This window comes from Leptonotus elevatus, chromosome 10 (genome assembly GCF_054856555.1).
Source record: "Leptonotus elevatus isolate MCC_2025b chromosome 10, RoL_Lele_1.0, whole genome shotgun sequence".
Classification (NCBI taxonomy): domain Eukaryota; kingdom Metazoa; phylum Chordata; class Actinopteri; order Syngnathiformes; family Syngnathidae; genus Leptonotus; species Leptonotus elevatus.
The window spans coordinates 14,808,720-14,826,425 of record NC_141248.1 but is presented as its reverse complement, the minus strand read 5'-3'; the positions used below and the strand labels follow the sequence as shown (position 1 = coordinate 14,826,425).

General features: G+C 38.9%; 2 protein-coding genes across 3 annotated transcripts; both read right to left on the bottom strand.

Annotated features, from left to right (window-relative positions):
• Positions 1-571: 571 nt before the first annotated feature.
• On the bottom strand, positions 572-9,153 carry nbl1 (NBL1, DAN family BMP antagonist). Of its 2 annotated transcripts, none has more exons than XM_086087357.1 (4): positions 8,949-9,153; positions 4,800-4,980; positions 2,798-2,909; positions 572-1,119 (listed from the first exon to the last, which is right to left on the bottom strand). In XM_086087357.1, exons 2-4 carry the CDS (start codon positions 4,970-4,972, stop codon positions 841-843), a joined length of 564 nt encoding a protein of 187 aa, XP_085943483.1. In that variant the 5' UTR covers positions 4,973-4,980; positions 8,949-9,153; the 3' UTR covers positions 572-840. The 2 variants fall into 2 exon arrangements, with proteins under 2 accessions (XP_085943483.1, XP_085943482.1); XM_086087356.1 differs by lacking the exon at positions 8,949-9,153 and adding an exon at positions 7,131-7,508.
• Positions 9,154-10,037: 884 nt separating this feature from the next.
• Positions 10,038-15,931, bottom strand: LOC147167250 (MICOS complex subunit Mic10-like). Its single transcript, XM_086087527.1, has 4 exons — positions 15,846-15,931; positions 10,460-10,507; positions 10,276-10,385; positions 10,038-10,185 (listed from the first exon to the last, which is right to left on the bottom strand). The coding sequence occupies exons 1-4, from the start codon at positions 15,904-15,906 to the stop codon at positions 10,174-10,176; spliced, it is 231 nt and encodes a 76-aa protein (XP_085943653.1). The 5' UTR covers positions 15,907-15,931; the 3' UTR covers positions 10,038-10,173.
• Positions 15,932-17,706: the final 1,775 nt, after the last annotated feature.

The following is a 17,706-nucleotide window of genomic DNA, read 5'->3' as shown; positions in this document are numbered from 1 at the left end:
CTTCTGAAATGATATCATGGCTTTAGAGCAGGTGTGGCCAATGGTCCACGGGCCACATATATGACTTGACTTCTGTTCTTTAATCGAGCCCACTGAGCCCAGTTTCAAATCAGTAATTTTTCCTGGCGAAATGAAATGAAATGTTTCTACTTATTTTGTATTCATGTATCTAGTTACATAATTTAAGAATAAATAAATGCTTCTTTTTTTTTTTTACATAGTGATTTTTTGATTATATAAGGGGGAAATTCACTCTAAAATAAAATTATCCATTCTTTAAAAATAAAAAATATTTGTATATTTAAAAAAAACTCAAATTTGAATATTTGACATACTCATTTTATTTCATTATTTGCCGCATCTACAAACGAGATGGCCCATCTTATTGTTTTAAAAATCAAATGACACGTCTGCTCCCTCATGCTTTTTTTTTAAGTATGAGCGCCCTCTAGTGGCATACTGAGATGACATTAAATTCTTCTTCTTAGGCACTTTAAAGTGAAAAATACTCTAATCATTTATTTGACCTTTGATTAATATTAAACAGACAATGTGAAAAAAACAATCAAGATATCTTGACAATAGAATTTATTGTATTCAATGCAGATAAACGTTAGATACCACAGTTCAAGAATAGACTATGGTTGCGTCTGGATACACAAATGCACACACATGTTATCAGCAAACAAAAGCAGTGCATTAATAGGCTTTTGTGTTAATGACAATCTATTAACAATGAATAAAATGCATTTGCAGCTTTTAACACAAAGTGAAACCATATCTTCAAAGTGCTCCTGCAACATTATCCACCAAGAAGGATGCAAAGAGGAGGAGTCAAACCTACCCTACGTCCGACGTGTGTGGAAGAGGGTGATGACCTGCATGCGTGTGGCCGTGCTTTGAGTGCGCATTTGAATGGGGCGGTGGGTGAGAATGAGTCTCGCTCACGGTGTCGGGTAAAGACGGGGGATCCAGGCTGTTGTCTGCCGGGTACAGCTCCATCATGGCACCCTCCTGGGCGCCTTCCTTGCCGCACGATTGGCAGCTACAGTAGAAGATCCTCTCCACTAGCTTGTCCACACGAGGAGTCTCTTCGTTCCCTGGGCACTCAAGAGTCACCTAGCACACACACAGGTGGATGGTATATACATGTATGGATATATACTGACTGTAAATATGTATTCAAGTATATACAGTACTTACACAACTCTACCACCCAATTGTCATTTTTTAACACACACAAAAACAGAGATAAGTAAAAATAGATTAAACCATGTTGCTGCACAAGTTTGCACACCCTCTAATAATTGGGGTGTGACTATGTTCAAAATTAACATATTAACATTTATATTCAGGACACACTTTAGGTGCCTCTGATTAACCCCAAGTAAGTGTTCCCTGATATTTTTTCCAGTTTTCTAGCAGAAGATTCAACATTTTGTGCTAACACCCAATGCTGTTTGGAACTGTTCAAAACTCTTTCTCCACCTTCACTAGGACCCCAGTTTGAGCAGAATTTTTTTTTTATATTGAGTTGTATGTTAGCCTATAGATCACAATAACGTGGGAACAATTTTGAAAGTCAAAGTCTGCCATGTGCTCCCGAAATGCAAACGTTAACCAAAAATGTCCACCAGGTCATTGTCCACCCTGTTTACATGTACATATCTGCTTGCAGTCAAAATACTAGCATTAACCAAAAATGTCCACCCTGTCTTTGTCCACTCTGTCAGAAAGCTCACATATTGTTGTTTACATGTACATGTCTGCTTGCCATTAAAATGCTAACATTCACCAAAAATGTCTAGCTGTCATCGTCCACCCTGTCAGAAAGCTCACATGTTGTATGTTGTTTACATGTACATGTCTGCTTGCAGTTGAAATGCTAACGTTATCCCCCCCCAAAATAAAATTTTTTGCATACATATTCTCACTTCTTTTTCTACACTTCACCCACAAATGGTCTGTTGTGTCTGCCCTCTTTAAAAATGATACATGCCAATGGCAAGGATGGTGATGGTTTTGTACTCCACATTTTGTTTGACATTCAAGTCATATTCTTTAAAAACATTGTGATGGAAGCCCAAATTTCAGCACTTTTGGCACGTTCCACTTCAGAAATTCCCACTGTATAAATTCCCAGCGAATGTCGGTATTGCACAAGCTAAACTGCCGCTTCGGACCGCACACGTCGTCCCCTCACTGTTTGCATTGTGCATTGAATATGATCACTCAGCAGTTTCATCAAGATCTGGTACGAGGGCCAAAGCAACTGTGAGTGCTATCCTCTTTCAAGAGATCTGGCTTTGTTATTTCCAGCTCCAGTTAAAGTCATGCAACAATAATCACAACCACGAACACAAACATTCATTTGAGGATAATTAAAAGTGAGTTGAGTTGGACTCTCTCTCTCTCTCTCTCTCTCTCTCTCTCTCTCTCTCTCTCTCTCTCTCTCTCTCTCTCTCTCTCTCTCTCTCTCTGTCTCCCTCTCTCTCTCTCAACATGAGGTGCCCTCACCTGTGCCCCCACCAAACTAGTCTACATGGCAGCCCTCCAAAGTGCTCACTCCAAAGCCTTTGTTGTCGCTAGAATGGATTCCTGCCTCGGAGGTTCAATGAAATGTAGACAATCGTAGAACGCGGATTAACGTTGTCAATAAGCACAGGAACGAATGCGGCGTTTTTCTATGTACTTTGTTGAGTACTGAACATGCTCGTTCGGGGGGGGGGTGGGGGGGGGGGGGGGGGGGCAGAAGTCCGCTTGCTACGCGAGCTAACAAACACGCATAAACTCTTACCACTTCCCACTGAGTCTGGGCAGGCATACAGGAGTCGCAGTGCACCAGAGACTCCGTCGACTGTGGGAAGGTGTTGGGAACGCTGTAGCTGAAACACTGACCCAGGCAAGCTCTGCAAGGAAGACACAGGATGTTATAAGCTGTTTAACCAGACTAATTAAAGATGATAAGTGGTGTAGCCCCGCCCCACCCCCAAAAACATGGACACGCACAACATTGCCGAGTGATTACATGCCAAAGTATATTGGAATGTCGTCAAGGAAGCAATGACGTGTTTTTATCTTATGTGGAGAAGCACATAGCCTAATGCAAGATCAAGGCTTCCCGTTGGGCAGGTTGTGACAGGGGGAATTGCCATTTTAAGGATCAATCAAGTCATCTGAATCTTGAATACTGGGACGGGGCTTCTTTAAAACTTGAGATTGACTTTTTATGAGCATCGGCGCTGCTGTTTTGGTTAGCATCTGAATTCAAATAGGCTCAATGTGAAGCCATAAACGTCATAATGTGAACAACAGAATCTGTGAACTTTTCTTCTGGTGGGAAAAGGGAAGTGTCTAAAGGGGGAGGCGTTTAATTGCAACTAATTGAGGGATGACATATTTTGGACTTGCCACTATTTGAGGAACTGTTTCTCAAAGTTTGGTATGTGGGCTCCCTCTAGTGGCATGTAAAAGAATCACTGAATTAAATGTCCAAACTGTGCATAACTTTTTGACAGTTCTGTTGTATTTAATATTTACTACAATAGGCTACATTCACATTTAATCTTGTAGATCTTGTTTTTAATTTAATTTCATTTAGGTTCTATTTTTATTTGATATTTATTTATATATCATTTATTTATTAAATATTAATATATATTATTTAATTGAATAATTATGTTAGTACAGGTTGTTGTAGTTTTTTTCTTTATTTAAGTTCTTTGTTAATATTTCAATTGTGCATGCTACAGATCTTTACAATAAATACTTTCTAGGAACAAAACATCGGCCTCATTTTTTTAGGAGTATTCGATGAGTAAATATTTTTGAGGTGGTACTTGCTGTAAAAAGTTTGAGAACCACTGGTGTATATAATATGCATACTTTTGTGTGCATATTTGTTGAAGTTGTTCACATTTTTCTCTCTTTTGTCACTAACGGGTACTAACAGAGTTGCTAATGTCCTTTTGTTGCACTGAACAATACAAGCAAATGCAATGACAAATTCATATCCAATTCTTCAAGCTTAGGCATGAGTGCTGAGAGATTTCAGTGCCGAGCTCAAATAATTCAGAATCATTATTTACATAAGTTTAGCTATAATTACGTTATTGCATTTCTGCACCCTATATGACATTTTAATAGGAATTTCCTTTTTTCCAGCCACGAGTCTCAAAAGGCCACGTATAGTTTTGATGACACAAGTGTGTGATTATTTCAAAACATAAGTGTGATTGTTATGACTTCATTTTGGTCAGTATAAATTGAAGGCCGTGAATCTGCATTTAACTCCATGATGAGCCTTCTGTCACCCTTTTGTTGAAATAAAGACAAAATAAGAGACACCAAAACTTAGCTCCCGCTATGTGAAGACACTTCATAATTCAGTTCCGACATATTATAATGATTCGCAAATGCTGTTTGTCAGACTGAAAGAATATTATACTTTTCCTGGTATGTAGCCTACCTAAAACCAGCAGTTGGTGGCCCACCATTTTTTATATAACAATGTCACTGCATGTGGTAAATGCTTAACATATTACAAATGACTCTTCAATAGGATTTGGCTGGCTTCTACGGGAAGCAGTTTTATTTGGAGAATCAGAAAAGCAATAAAAGATCATGTGCTTGCAAAATACGGCGACATGCGAGGACATTAAACTTAAGAAATATGAACATGAGTTTTTTTCTTATTGTCTTGTAGAGGACACTGAACGATGGCTTGTTTTGAACAGTATGAAAAGATGATCCGATAGAAGCAAGGAAGGACACGTAGGAGGGAAGGGTCTGATTCTGACCTGTTTTGGATAGAACGAGGCTGACATCCGGTGTGCCCGACTATCTGCGTGATGTTCTTGGCCTCGCACCAGGCGCTCTTGTCAGGGAACAGCGCCAGGCGGTTGATGTGCGCGAGCGGCGCCGCGGCATACAATGCAAACAGGGCGCAGCAAATGGGAATGGTCTGCCACATGACTGCACCTAAAAGGGCACAACGGCGGTGGCCTGTTACCAACGATCACCAAACTCTTGTGATCAGATCTTATTCGCCCCAAGCAACTTTCCAAAGATGCCTGGCCTTATTTATGATGTTTAACAACTGACACAGGCATGCTTGAAAATGATGTAAATGGCCAGCTGCAGAGAGAACATTAGGGTGGACTCGACTCCCATTGTCTCTAAAAAAGACCAAGAGTTGGAGGAAGAAAAGCCTTTCTGACCTCAATAGCGATGTCCTCACCTCCCTCTTTAAAAATGCCTCAGCCTGTCAAGTCATTTACAAGCTAAAGTTTTAACACGTTTCTCCTGCTGTGCTCTCTTTGGTTCTCTGTGAAGCAGATGCAAGCAAACCCAATGCAAATATGCTTAAGATACAAATACATTGTTGTCTTGAAGGGGTTCCCATTATCCTACTATACAGTATATTATCATAAAAAAATATTATATATATATCATGTTTACACCGTAAGAGTACTGTGTGTATAAACTGATGAAAACTTTACCTACTGATATTCACAGTAGAATATCCAAAGCTAGACACAATGTGTTCAGTGACACGAGTTGACTTCTAATCTCAGAATGATTTTCTTATAAGAAATCAAGTAAAGTGAAATGAGTTCAAGGCTCAAACTGTCACATTCATAAAGCCTTTCTCAAATCTACGGCAGTGAGCGTCAAACTTTTTACATCAAGTACCACCTCAAAAAAATATTACCACCATCACCAACATTAAAATACAGTAGCAAAAATGTTTTTTTTAATTCTTAAAAAATATATTATTTGATTTATTTTTGTAAGTCACTTGCATATGTAAAAAAAAAAAGTAATCTGGCACCTACAGTAGGCTAAGTATATTTTATATTTATATTAAACATATAAACAAACATAAAAATAACTCAATAACTCAATAACAAAAAGTTATAAAAGTGTATTGTACTTAAAACTTAAATACAACTGAACTGTGCTTATATGTACTGCACTGGATTATAAAAATAAAAAATAAAATAAAGAAAAGGTTTGACCCTGTAGCATGACGCACACTTTGAACATTTTATTCACTGATTCGCGTGTGAGCCTGCATATAGAACCTCATTTAGAGAATCACTCGGTCTGACTCTGCAGGCAATGCTTTGTGTAACAACAGCACTGTCATACAAGTCTAAAAACACAGTGACCGGATAGAATAAAGTACAACTCGCCCTTTGAAAACAATTCATAGAAACATGATGGAAAAGAAAGAGGAAGGTGTTTTTGCAGCAATTATAATGCTGGCCTTTTTGTACAATACTTGTAGGCAGGTAGCATTTCACACATCTGGAGTTTGTGTCGTCAGTATGTATGCACTGTTTAAGAAATTCATTGAGGCAACAATGTCAGGTTGGAAAGTGAACATTAAATGTACTTTTCGTAAGTAAGTTTCTTTGGTCATTTTCATGCTTATTATTAGCTATTTGGCTACATGCTATTTGTGTTAGCATTGGATTGGTGAAATTAATTTGTGTATGTACTGATCATTAATTGTAGGGTCATATTTTACAGAGCAGCCAAATTATTTTCAACATTTATGTTCCATTTAGAGTCTATGCTGGCAACAGTGGCTTTTGCAGTGGGGGGAAATGTAAAAAGCTAAAGAAAATGCACCCTAATTTTTTTTTTTTTAAATAAACATATAAACAAACATAAAAACGACTCAAGCTTGAGTGAGTTGAAGTCTCACGAGATGTATTGACACCTCATGTGGAATCTGAACTTTTAAGTTATGTTTGACTTTTTGTTTGTTCGACTTTGGAGGTTCCACTATAGTCACACGGCACACAGTTTGCTCAAATTTTCCATATATAGTCATATTATGAAATCTCATTTGGAAGCTTCAAACATTGCCTACCTAAGATCTCAATCGCAACGTAAAGAGGATGAGATCAAATTGTATTTAAAGGATTAATGTACAATAAAAGTAGCCTACATTTAATAATCACGCCGATGACTTTTCTGGCGTCAAACTTTGGTATCACTGAACAAGGAATGAAATAATATTGTGGTTCATAAATATCGGTCGCTGCTCAGGTGATGACATTACATACAAGTCGCTTTACGAAAAAAAAAAAGCAACGGTTCACTGACGCTGATCTTACCGTTACTGCGCGTTAACACCGTCTGCCAGAAAAAAAAGATGTCTTGATAGTTGCTTAAAGCAAATAAGGAGCGCGTCCTGCTCTGCGGTGGTACACCCGAGCCTGCTGAAGTCATTTAGCGGTCACATCATCCTCCAGCAGGGGCAGCGGCAACAACATGTTGTTCAGGGTCCGAGGAAGGAAAGAGGAGGATGAGAAGATGGGCCGTGCGCTGCTATCTCATGTCAGGCTCCATCAGCCCGGAGCGGCCCTCCCCTTCCTCCCCTTCTTCTTTCTTTCTTTCTTTCGTCCTCCTCCAGCCCGAGTCAAGTCTCACGTTAAAAAGTCCACTGGAAAGCTCTTTCCAAGCTGTGGTTGTAAAAAAAAAAAGAAAAAAGTTCGCAGTCAGGCAGACGGAGCTCCTGCTGTGAGGGGGTTTGGATGTCCAGTTTGAAAAAGGCTGCTTTAAAGTTAAAGGCGAGCCGAAGATCAGGTGGCGATCCGGGCAGATAACACGGATTAGTCACACGTTCACAACATGTGACGTTCATGGAACATGTTTTATATACACACACAGCACGTTTCAATCATAGACAAAATATTCAAAACACATGTAAACATGACTTAAACACTGGACAAAACACTTCCACAATCGAATCAAACAAGACCTAAAAATCCTTTACAAAACAAACAACATTAAACAAAATTATTTAGTTCATTCCATACAATTATACACTCAGCAGATGGCAGTTCTAAATTTGAGTCTGTTGGAGTAGGTCTACTGCTCATTTTTAAAGTACATAATATTTTTGATAGTTAACTTATCACTTAGAATTGAATTAAGACGTCACACAGAACAACTATTTTATGTATCTATCCATCCTTTACATTTTTTTTTACTTTTTAAAAAATCCCTTTATTTATTAACAAGTTGAAATCAATAGCCAAAACATGGCAAACATTGAGCAGCACAGTAAACTTACAAGTCATTATTATACACAACAATCTGACAATTAAATAGTTAAAAAAAAAAAAAAAAAAAGTGAAAAAAAGAAATAACAATAAAAATAAAAATTGCAAGTGGTCTTAAACTAAGAAATATTAAAAACACCAAAATGAGAACACGTTAAAGTCTTGTCCTACATTTTGTTCTAATTGACAATTCCGAAATGACGTCAATAGTCAAAAGGGCGGTCAATCCGGTGAAAGAACTCTCCGCTCATTAAAAAGCATTGGACTTTGCATCGTTGTCATTTAATTTGTGAGGATTATTTTGCTTTTAAAATGTAATGAAAAGTCATTTGGCTACTATGAAAATCTGCCTGGTTTGTATGGTAGTCACAGACAAAAGCAATACGCCGTTTGTTTTCACCGTATTAATGAAACATTTGCATTGCGTTGCATTGGGGAAGTATCAAAAATGCCCGGATATTCGTAATTGTCAATAAATGCAAAAAATAACCAGCGGGGGCGTGCAATTTTAGAGGCGTACCATGTAGCTCGTGTACTTTATAAGAAAGCTAGCCTGGCTTTATAATATTCATCTCACCTGCCTGCCCAAGCTCCCGCACTGCACAGGTGTATTGCCTGGCTGGAGTCCACGAGTGTTCTTATCGGTTTAATTAGCAAACACATACTTCAATGAACAGGGGATGAGCGATAGGCTCAATATGACATGCTTTCTGAGCAGCACCGGTGTTGAAGTCAATGACCTTCGAAAGCGCCATTCTTTTGTGTCCCGGAATGTGTGGGCTTCAACTGAGAAAAGCGCGATGAAGAAAGTAAAACGAGCATTTCATCAAGCACCCGTTTTCTCAGATGTGAAAGTGTTGGACTCACCTGTTAGCAATAAGACCCAAGCTCCAGTCCCAAGAAGAAGAAAAAAGGCATTCTTCTACATTCCACGGATTCTGCTTCAGCAGGGGGCTTAACGTCAACTGACGTCCGCACTAATATTTGCTCTTCGTCTTCTTCCTCTTCAATCGGACAAGCGTGCAAAACGCAGGAGTGGTCCGAGCACACGCACTCAATCTTGATGAGGAGCACACACTGCCAGTGATTACACAAGCCACGTCGACCTCATGATGCTTTGGCAAGTGACACAAAGACGCTTTCTTCCCAGAAACCTGAAGTATATGAGGAGAAGAATTGGGACACGGCCCAAGATGGAATTAATAAATTTTACGTTGGCCCTTAAGTACCCTGAGAATATTCCTCTTTATCTTACAGTTTAGAAACCTTGACGCTTCTGCCAATCACAGCTCAGCTTCAGAAAACAGGTGAGCTGTGATTGGTCATTACCTGAGCAACTGTGATGTCATTTTCAGTCCACAGCAAGTGACAAAATGGCCGCCCCCTGAGCTGGCTGAAACAGGTGGATTTCGCTAAATGCCATATTTATCAGATTAAGCAACGATTTTAGACTAGTGGGGGTACATACAACATATTAATATATCAATATTAATTGAATGTCAATTACTTTCTTATATTTATTTTTACCAAACACACTTTTTGACCAGTTAGTATTGGTTTTATGATAGTAACAGTTTCAGCCTGGAATAAATGAATTCACTTTATTTATTTCCTGTGGGGAAATAGTGTTGAAATGACTCGGAAGTCAACCAAAAACTTGTGTACATCAGAGGTAAAACTATATTAAAAAAATACATTCGTTTGTATTTAATGTCTTTTTATCCATATCCACAAATCCCCCCCCCCCGAGCGAGCATTTTTCTTTTTCTTTTATTTCCTAATATTCCTCTTCAACTCTTTCTCCTCCCACTCTCCAACCGGGCTGCAGATGCTGAACCTGGCCTTCGTTCCAAAACAGCAGGCGGTCAAGTCTCAGAGCTCATTAACACACATTATTACCTCCCACACCCAAACCGCATTTCATTGGTCTGCAAACAGACAAAGAGAAGCACAGAATCCTCTTTAAGTCACTTTATTAAATATAAATCGAGTGCCCTCAGCGGGCTAACAGTGGGCATAAGTGGCAGAGCCGCGTTAGAAGGGCAACACAAAACAGATGCCTATGTGGTGAATCTGCATCCTCCTTAATCCTTCACTGCTGGTCCTGAGAGGAAATAGAAATGATGTAGCCTGAGGTGAGCATGTGTGAACAGCCCTCAACAAGAACACTTGCTCAAACCGTACGTACGCTCACCTTAACCACACGGCCATGAATCAAGTACGGCGACCTGAAGTCATTCTGGCAGTTGGAGTAGCCCATGCCCAAACCCAAACCTGCACCAAACGAGACAGGCCATGTGCGTCCTGTGGGCAGAACAAAAACATTCATTCATCACCCAAATGAGGAGAGCCTGGTTCTCTTTACACTGATGACTTACGTTTAAAGAGAAGGACGGCGAAGACGATCCCCACGCCCAGGCCGGTTACTGTAAAAGAGAAGAAAAATAGACAGCATTAGCAACTCGACTGCAGTGACTCAACTCGAGCAGTGAGGTGGCGTGATTATTTTTGATCCAGTCTCAACACGTCTGGCACAGTGGATACGGAACAGACGTCCTAAAAAGGTTGACTGGATTAGGAATCATACACTTTCCTGCACAGACCTAGACCTAGACCTATTTTTAGATATATATATATTTTTTGGTAGCACAACGTTAAACCTGCACAACATCAAGAACCTAAACTGACCCACTGTCATTTTCCATAATGCATTTTGGGGAACTTTTTTTCCAACTTATTTTTTTTATCGTCATTTATCGTCATTCATCTTGATACAATACCTCTGACCGACATTAACAGTTTTGTTAGTTAAGCAAGATCGGTTGACAACTATGTATTTACATTTGCTTGAGATTTTTTTTTTTTTGTGTGAACAGTAAATATATTTAGATAATGTACATAAAAAAGAAAAAGAAAAACACCGGTATTTCAACAAGAGGACAACATAACTTTGCGTTTGAGTCTTAAAACAAACAAAAAAAACCCCTCCATTGATCAGGTCTATTAGATTCCGACAGTATGATAAACATGAGCCAAAATATCAATGATAACCTAATTAAACTAAAATTACATCCCTAAAATAGGGCTGGGTATCGATTCAGATTTCCAAAATCGATTCGATTCAATTCATAAGGGCCCGGTTCGATTCACATTTATTTTCAATTCAGTTAAGGATTTCATGCAGTGTCAATTTTATTTTTATATGGAAGACATTCTCCGAAGTATAATTGCTGCAAATAGAAACTTATTGCTCTTTCTTGATGCATTAATACGATCTAAAATTGAATCCAATGCAATTACATTAATCATGTATGTTTTATCAAACATGACCTGATCAAAGCAATGAAAAATAATTGAAATAGATTACAACCATAGTACTATGTAAATAAATTGGCAAAAACAATGGGCTCCTCTTGGGGGTACTCTGAATAATAGAAAGGAACATTTGCATTTGGGAGCCATATTTAAAAGTATCGATTCATGGTTTTATGAATCGATATTGGGCTATGAAAAGGAATATCGATTCAATATTGATATATCGATTTTTTAAACCCAGTCCTACTTTAAAATGACCTTTATTGAAATATTTGGGTAAACAAACAGCATTTTTACCCCCTGAGTGACCACAATCTACCGGTAATTAATTTTTTAAACAAAATCTAGAATATTAGTACAGAAGAAATATCTTTCATGTGAAGTATAAATAAATAAATAAATAAATATCAACATTCTTCTTCGGTTTTAATTCACAATGTCCCAACACTGGTGAGCTATTTTTAGAACAGACCCATGGGATACTTTTGTTGTCCTTGGGGCTAATTAGTACCCGCTGGCACCTTTGCTGGCATCTGTGTTTGCCGTATATCGTCTTGCTCCCTCCCTCCTCCTCTTTTGTTACATACAAAGAAGACTGCCGGTAATTGGAGGCAATTAGCTTCCACGAGGCGGCTTGTTTACTCAACTCTGGAAGCAGCCAACCATATTGTACTCTGCTTAGACTTCCCTCAAATATATATATAAAAAAAAAAAAAGAAGAGCTCAGCGGTTATTGAAATATTTGACTTTTTAAAACCACAGTAAACTGTCAAACCGGTAACCAGCACATGCCATGTTGCTATTTTGAGTAGGTTTTCAGAGTGGAATCACATTTTTCTAATGTAGGTCTTGAGAGATGAAATGGTTACGGAAATTGTTTTGGATCCACCGTAGATGTAATACTGCAGCGATGAGATCCCTAATGAAAACACAAACAGCAAGACGTCGCTCGTGAGGAACAGGAAGGCAACGTTGTAGAAACAAGTGCACAAAAGCACTAAAAAAAAGGTGCCAAAGGAGTGTGTGGAGTTGAGGCGGAGGCTGCACGTGTAGGTAAGGAATAGAATGCTGCGGTTGTTGATCCCATGCAAGCGCAGCCTTGACAACGGTCGGGCAGTGGCGCAAAAATCACCACGCTTGTTTTGTCTCGGAGCGGAGAGGACCTTGAGGAGGAATGTGCAGGCCACGCCGCACCCAGTGGCGGGCCAGCCAGCACAGAAAGCATATAAAAAGCGCCATTTGGGCCCCTCTTGACTCTTAATTGGATTCAGAGAGCTATGCAGCATGACCGATGTTCTTCAACCAGAAACCTCGGACTGTTTTCGATTACGCAGCTTTAGGAAAGTCAAAACAAGAAAAGCTCATCTTCATTATCAGTCCAGATCGACGTTAAACCATATGCATCCTTTTCATACAAATATTTTGCTCAATTTAAGGCTCCATGTTTGGTTGGAGCTCGCTTTGGCTTTCTTCTCGTGCCAAGCGCTGATTTTCATAGCAATACTCGAAGGAAAATATGAGAGCAAATCAACATGTCCCTTTGAATCAGTCTGTCTTCGTCTGGCTATAATGAAAAGATTTGTGCGGCAACAAAAGATATACAAGCCGCGGGCTTGAAAACCCTCGCCAGGTTCACAGTGCCCTATTGTTAGATATTTGTTTATCCGCTCAAAATTCCACCAATAAGATGTTCACTTTCAATCACGGGAATTCAGTTGAACTGATATCCAAGGCGACCACTCTCAGATAAACACAATCTAACAAAACAAAGTTATGAAACGTTACATTTTTTGTAACGTGTAGCAACACGCGGCTAACTTCAAGCTAGCGACATCCTGCAATATTTTTCGCAAATTACATAAGATCCACCACATATACACCAGCAGCACATATTCTACGGAGTTGCTTTGGGCCTGGAGAGGCACTTTCGCACAGCTGGCAGTGAGCTCAAAGAATGCAGATGTTCTCCTCCCGGCAAGAAGCGAATTTTATTGTGCCGATGGTGGCGTCACGCAGAGTCAAGTGGATTGTTTGCCAGTCTAAGTATTTCACCATTTTCCATTTGTCTAAGCCTGCACCGCGCTTGCTCGAGCGTCTCGCTGGTCGCAGCGCTGGCGCTACTTTAGTTTGCCGTCATTTACGAGTCCGATAGTTAAACAACGGGACGTCCAGGAGATTTGACCTGGAGTCATTTCAGAGGCGAAAAAGAGTTTATACAAGCATTTGTCATCCAGGAAGAATGAATGATTCATTCCTTGAATATATTTAGTGTTCAAGATAAACAAGTACACTGAAAAGTGAGCTTGTTGTTCATTTCTCAGTGAACACAAACAACAATTTTCACAATTTCATGGATGATTATTAGACTAATTATCGTTCTAAAATGTTGCTTCACTAGACTTTTTTTCTTTTTAATGGTTTGTGCTCTTTTTTCTCTCTCTCCTTTTTTTTTTTTAGAACTACTAAAATAATGTGTAAGTTTGAACTGTTCTCCGTGCACATTCGGAACCGTTAGCAGTTGTACATTTAAGCATTTGCAAGAAAATAAATAAATAAATAAATAAATAAATAAGAAGAGTCTAGTTGCCTCAATTCAACCTTGACATAGATGTTTGATAATCTACACAAGTAAAAAATACAACTTTAGCAATTACGTTAGTATTCTTTTATTGATATTTATTCGTGACATAAAGTTAAAAATATGTTATTAGGATAACAACATATTTGCATCCAATGTCACATTTGTGAGAGTATTTTGTAGTTTAGTACGCCATGGAAAATAACTGAAAAGATCAAATATTCATGATTTTCAGTCAATTTGTTGGCACATGCTCATTCATTTGGATCTCATGTTCACTTGTGGGTAAATTTCAAATGCTCAGGGTTCGTTCAAGGTCGCAACGTTCACTAAATGTTCTCTAAACGCTCGCCTGTTTTAACGCTTTTAAGACATTTTAATAAACATGGCACACATTTAGCAAATGTTTAGCGAACGTCGCGACCTTGTACGAACCCTGACAAAAGATCAACATTTGTTAGCGTTGCAAACGTTCGTCCCTCAGCGGGATACGGGCTTTACTGTTTTGAACGAGACCGGAACTTCTAGCTCATATGCTTCTCTTAACATAATTTCTTGATGCTGCTTGTCATTTCTGATTTTGCGTCAAAAGAATTTCAGAAAAAGCAAAAAACACTCCTAAATTTTGTAGTCTAGGCTGACATCTCGCAAAACTTCACGCATAACAGTCAATACAATTTCTGCTTCACACTTTAAAAGCACATTATACAGTATTTTCCACAAAAATTCTAGTAGAATTCCATATTTGCACAACCTCTCATTACTAATTAGAAGTTCAACAGTACCACTTTTCAGATACTTCCAGGTCAGCCCACAATCCACAAGTCAAAGCCAAACTATTCTCATTTGGACACCATATAGAGTTGAAAACTTTTAATTTGGTCATTATTAAGATTTGATCAGTTGTATTATTATGACAACGTTAACAAAACTGCACAACCATTCACAGATCTGCAACAACATTTGATGTGTTCAAGCTGTATACCCCTTCACAAATTTTCTTCAAAATCGGTCCTGCTAATGTACAAACAAAAGAACAATTAGCATGACCGTGACCTCCATAGCGGAGGCAATCACAGACAGCAGCACTCTCTTCAAGCCAGAGCTCTAAGTGCACATTGAAGGCAGCCACAAGCCAGATGCTATTGTCTCAAGTGGACAGGAAGTATGCATGTGATTCATATTGGATTAGGGATGGACTGTTTTGGGTTTGCTGTGGCCTTGAACAAACGAATGAGGTATAGTAAAGTTTTAATTGCATACAGTGTCATCTGAGATTAGTTGCACAGTGCTTGTCTGTGAGGACACTTGAGGCGAGCAAGTACCATCTGGAGGAAGACCCCCATTGGAGTGCTGGACCTGATGCAAATTGCACATATGTACCTAATCTACGGTGTAAGGTTGTTAAAAGAATGTGAATTTTAAATTAAACTGACATCAGACACAAGGGAGGCTTCTAGAATCAGTTTTTCTAGTACGTCATTGTTTAAAATGTTAATTTCATGCTAAATGAGATGCAGCTTGTTCAGTCTTCCACTTAGTTACAAAAACAGTGAGATGAAGACTATCATTCATCAGAGTTGGGTCGTCATACATGCTAACACATGATCTTCTTCAAACTATTGATTATTGTTCTGATGAAACAATGGATAGCTTATTAATTTCGATCTTCCATAAGTTTCTCGGCGAATGCATTTCTATGAAGTTGACCTCAGTAAAGAGTCATACACACTCTCACGCAGTGTTCAAGCAAATGTCCCGCTAAACAGCGTCGTGAAAGCATTTCGCTCGCCCACAAATTGTTTTATTCTAATTAAGACACTTTACATAATATTTTACAGTCACGTTTACGAAATATAACTGAAATTTACCAGTTTTCACTGTAGTATCTGCTAGGCATCGGTCCCACTTCCGTCCGTGTTCCTCCGCCATGTTTCCTGCTCTCCAATATCCCAAATCTCGCGATAGGTAAAAAGGTCACATGGCCAACACCTCACTGTACTGTACTACTGTACTTTAGCGTACATTTACGCTGCATATTTATTATTTTGTTTTGTTTTTATACGTTTTATTTGTTGTTGATGTATCTTTTCAAATGTTTATGGCAATAATTATATTTTTATATAATCACGCTGCAGTAACTCGCTGCAGTAACTCTGTAACTATGTTTGTTTGTTTATTTATTCATTTGTTTGTTTTAATAATTTACGACCTTCATGCATGTGTCTGTTCAATTAGGAGCAGGCGTTTCTTTGCTTCTGGTAGTGATTGAACAAAACGTGTCCTGTGTGCAACTTGTGTGAGAGCTGATAAACCCTCACGCTCATACTCAGAAAATACAGGGTGTCCCTAAATTCTGTTTAAAATGAATGGGTGGGTGGATCCTCCTTTTGAACTTTTAATATCATTAGAGGGGGTCACCAACATGGTGCTGGGGGGCAGAGGTTGGCCCCAAACAACACATGAGTAACTTGTGGGGACAGACCTGCTCTATAAATGGCTTACCAGTGATGGGACATTGTGATTTCCTTGGATTGTTGTGGGAGTGATTATTTGAAAATGTTTACACTTGCAAATACTTATATAAATGGATGTAAGTGTGATATTTATCTGTTTTCTACCTTTTATTAACAATTGTGAGAAATCACTAACATGATCAGCGTCTTCAGATAGATGAATGTCATGAATTATTAGTAGCTAAAGCTAATTTTGGTAAATGTGGTATTTCAGAAGTGTGCATGAAATGGTAGTCTTTCATTAGTCAATACCCAAGAAACAATTCTAACTTCCAAAAAGTTTTAGACCTCTCTTTTAGATTGTGTAGATGTACCAGTGTATTAAAAAAGTGTGCAGATGTATAACTGTATTAGTGTACTTCAAGTTTAATACTTTTATATCATAATATTTGCATACTTTAGTAGATTAATTAAATAAATAGTGAAGTGGCAGTTTAATTTGGTTTTGACAACTGCTGCACATATGTGTACATGCAAATCAACAACAGAACAGAAAAGACCAGTGGCTGAAAAATACTGTGTATAATAACATCATGAATTAATATCAGCAAAGACAAAATTACAGGCCACTGGAACTGAAAACAGGTAAGCTTGTAAGGTACATGGACTTATGAGCACAATGCACTAAAATCCAGAAATATGTTTAACATAGAAATGACCCCGGTGAGATGTTCTGGACACGTCCCACCAAGAGGATGACCCAAGAAACGCTTGAGAGACTGTCTCCCGGCTGGCCTGTGAATGCCTCAGGATCCCTTGGGAGAGCTGGATGAAGTGGCTAGGGAGAGGGAAGTCCAGGTTTCCCTGCTTATACAACTGCTCCACGAATCGACCCCCCAATAAGCGACAGAAGACAGATGGACCCTGGTGTAATGTTATGAGTCTGACAGTACAAACATAAACAGAGATCACTTTTAACCATACTCACTGACATGTATACATGGAAAATATTGACTCTGACGTGATCCGACTGTGACGCTGTGATAAAATACTGAGGAGTTAGCCTGAGGGGGAACATTAAAATCAACTCAAGCCAACTCAACTCACCTTTATTTATACAGCGATTTCACAACAGCTCAACATCTCGAGGTCCGCTTATTCACTGGTGAATCAAAACTTAGCTGAGTTGTTTGTCTATGTGCCCTGTGATTGGCTGGCTGCCTGCCCAGGATGGACCCCAACTTTGCCCAAAGTCAGTAGGGATATAGGCTCTAAC

What these genes read in the sequence shown, in the direction of transcription:
- nbl1 (XM_086087356.1), bottom strand. Translation starts at nt 7,245, where the DNA reads ATGACTTCAGCAGGCTCGGGTGTACCACCGCAGAGCAGGACGCGCTCC. An exon ending in GGTGTTAACGCGCAGTAACG is followed by an intron (nt 4,981 to 7,130) that starts GTAAGATCAGCG and finishes GTGCCCTTTTAG; the next exon opens with GTGCAGTCATGTGGCAGACC. An exon ending in CCCAGACTCAGTGGGAAGTG is followed by an intron (nt 1,120 to 2,797) that starts GTAAGAGTTTAT and finishes TGTGTGTGCTAG; the next exon opens with GTGACTCTTGAGTGCCCAGG.
- LOC147167250 (XM_086087527.1), bottom strand. Translation starts at nt 15,906, where the DNA reads ATGGCGGAGGAACACGGACGGAAGTGGGACCGATGCCTAGCAGATACT. An exon ending in AGATACTACAGTGAAAACTG is followed by an intron (nt 10,508 to 15,845) that starts GTAAATTTCAGT and finishes TCTCTTTTACAG; the next exon opens with TAACCGGCCTGGGCGTGGGG. An exon ending in CGCCGTCCTTCTCTTTAAAC is followed by an intron (nt 10,386 to 10,459) that starts GTAAGTCATCAG and finishes TTCTGCCCACAG; the next exon opens with GACGCACATGGCCTGTCTCG.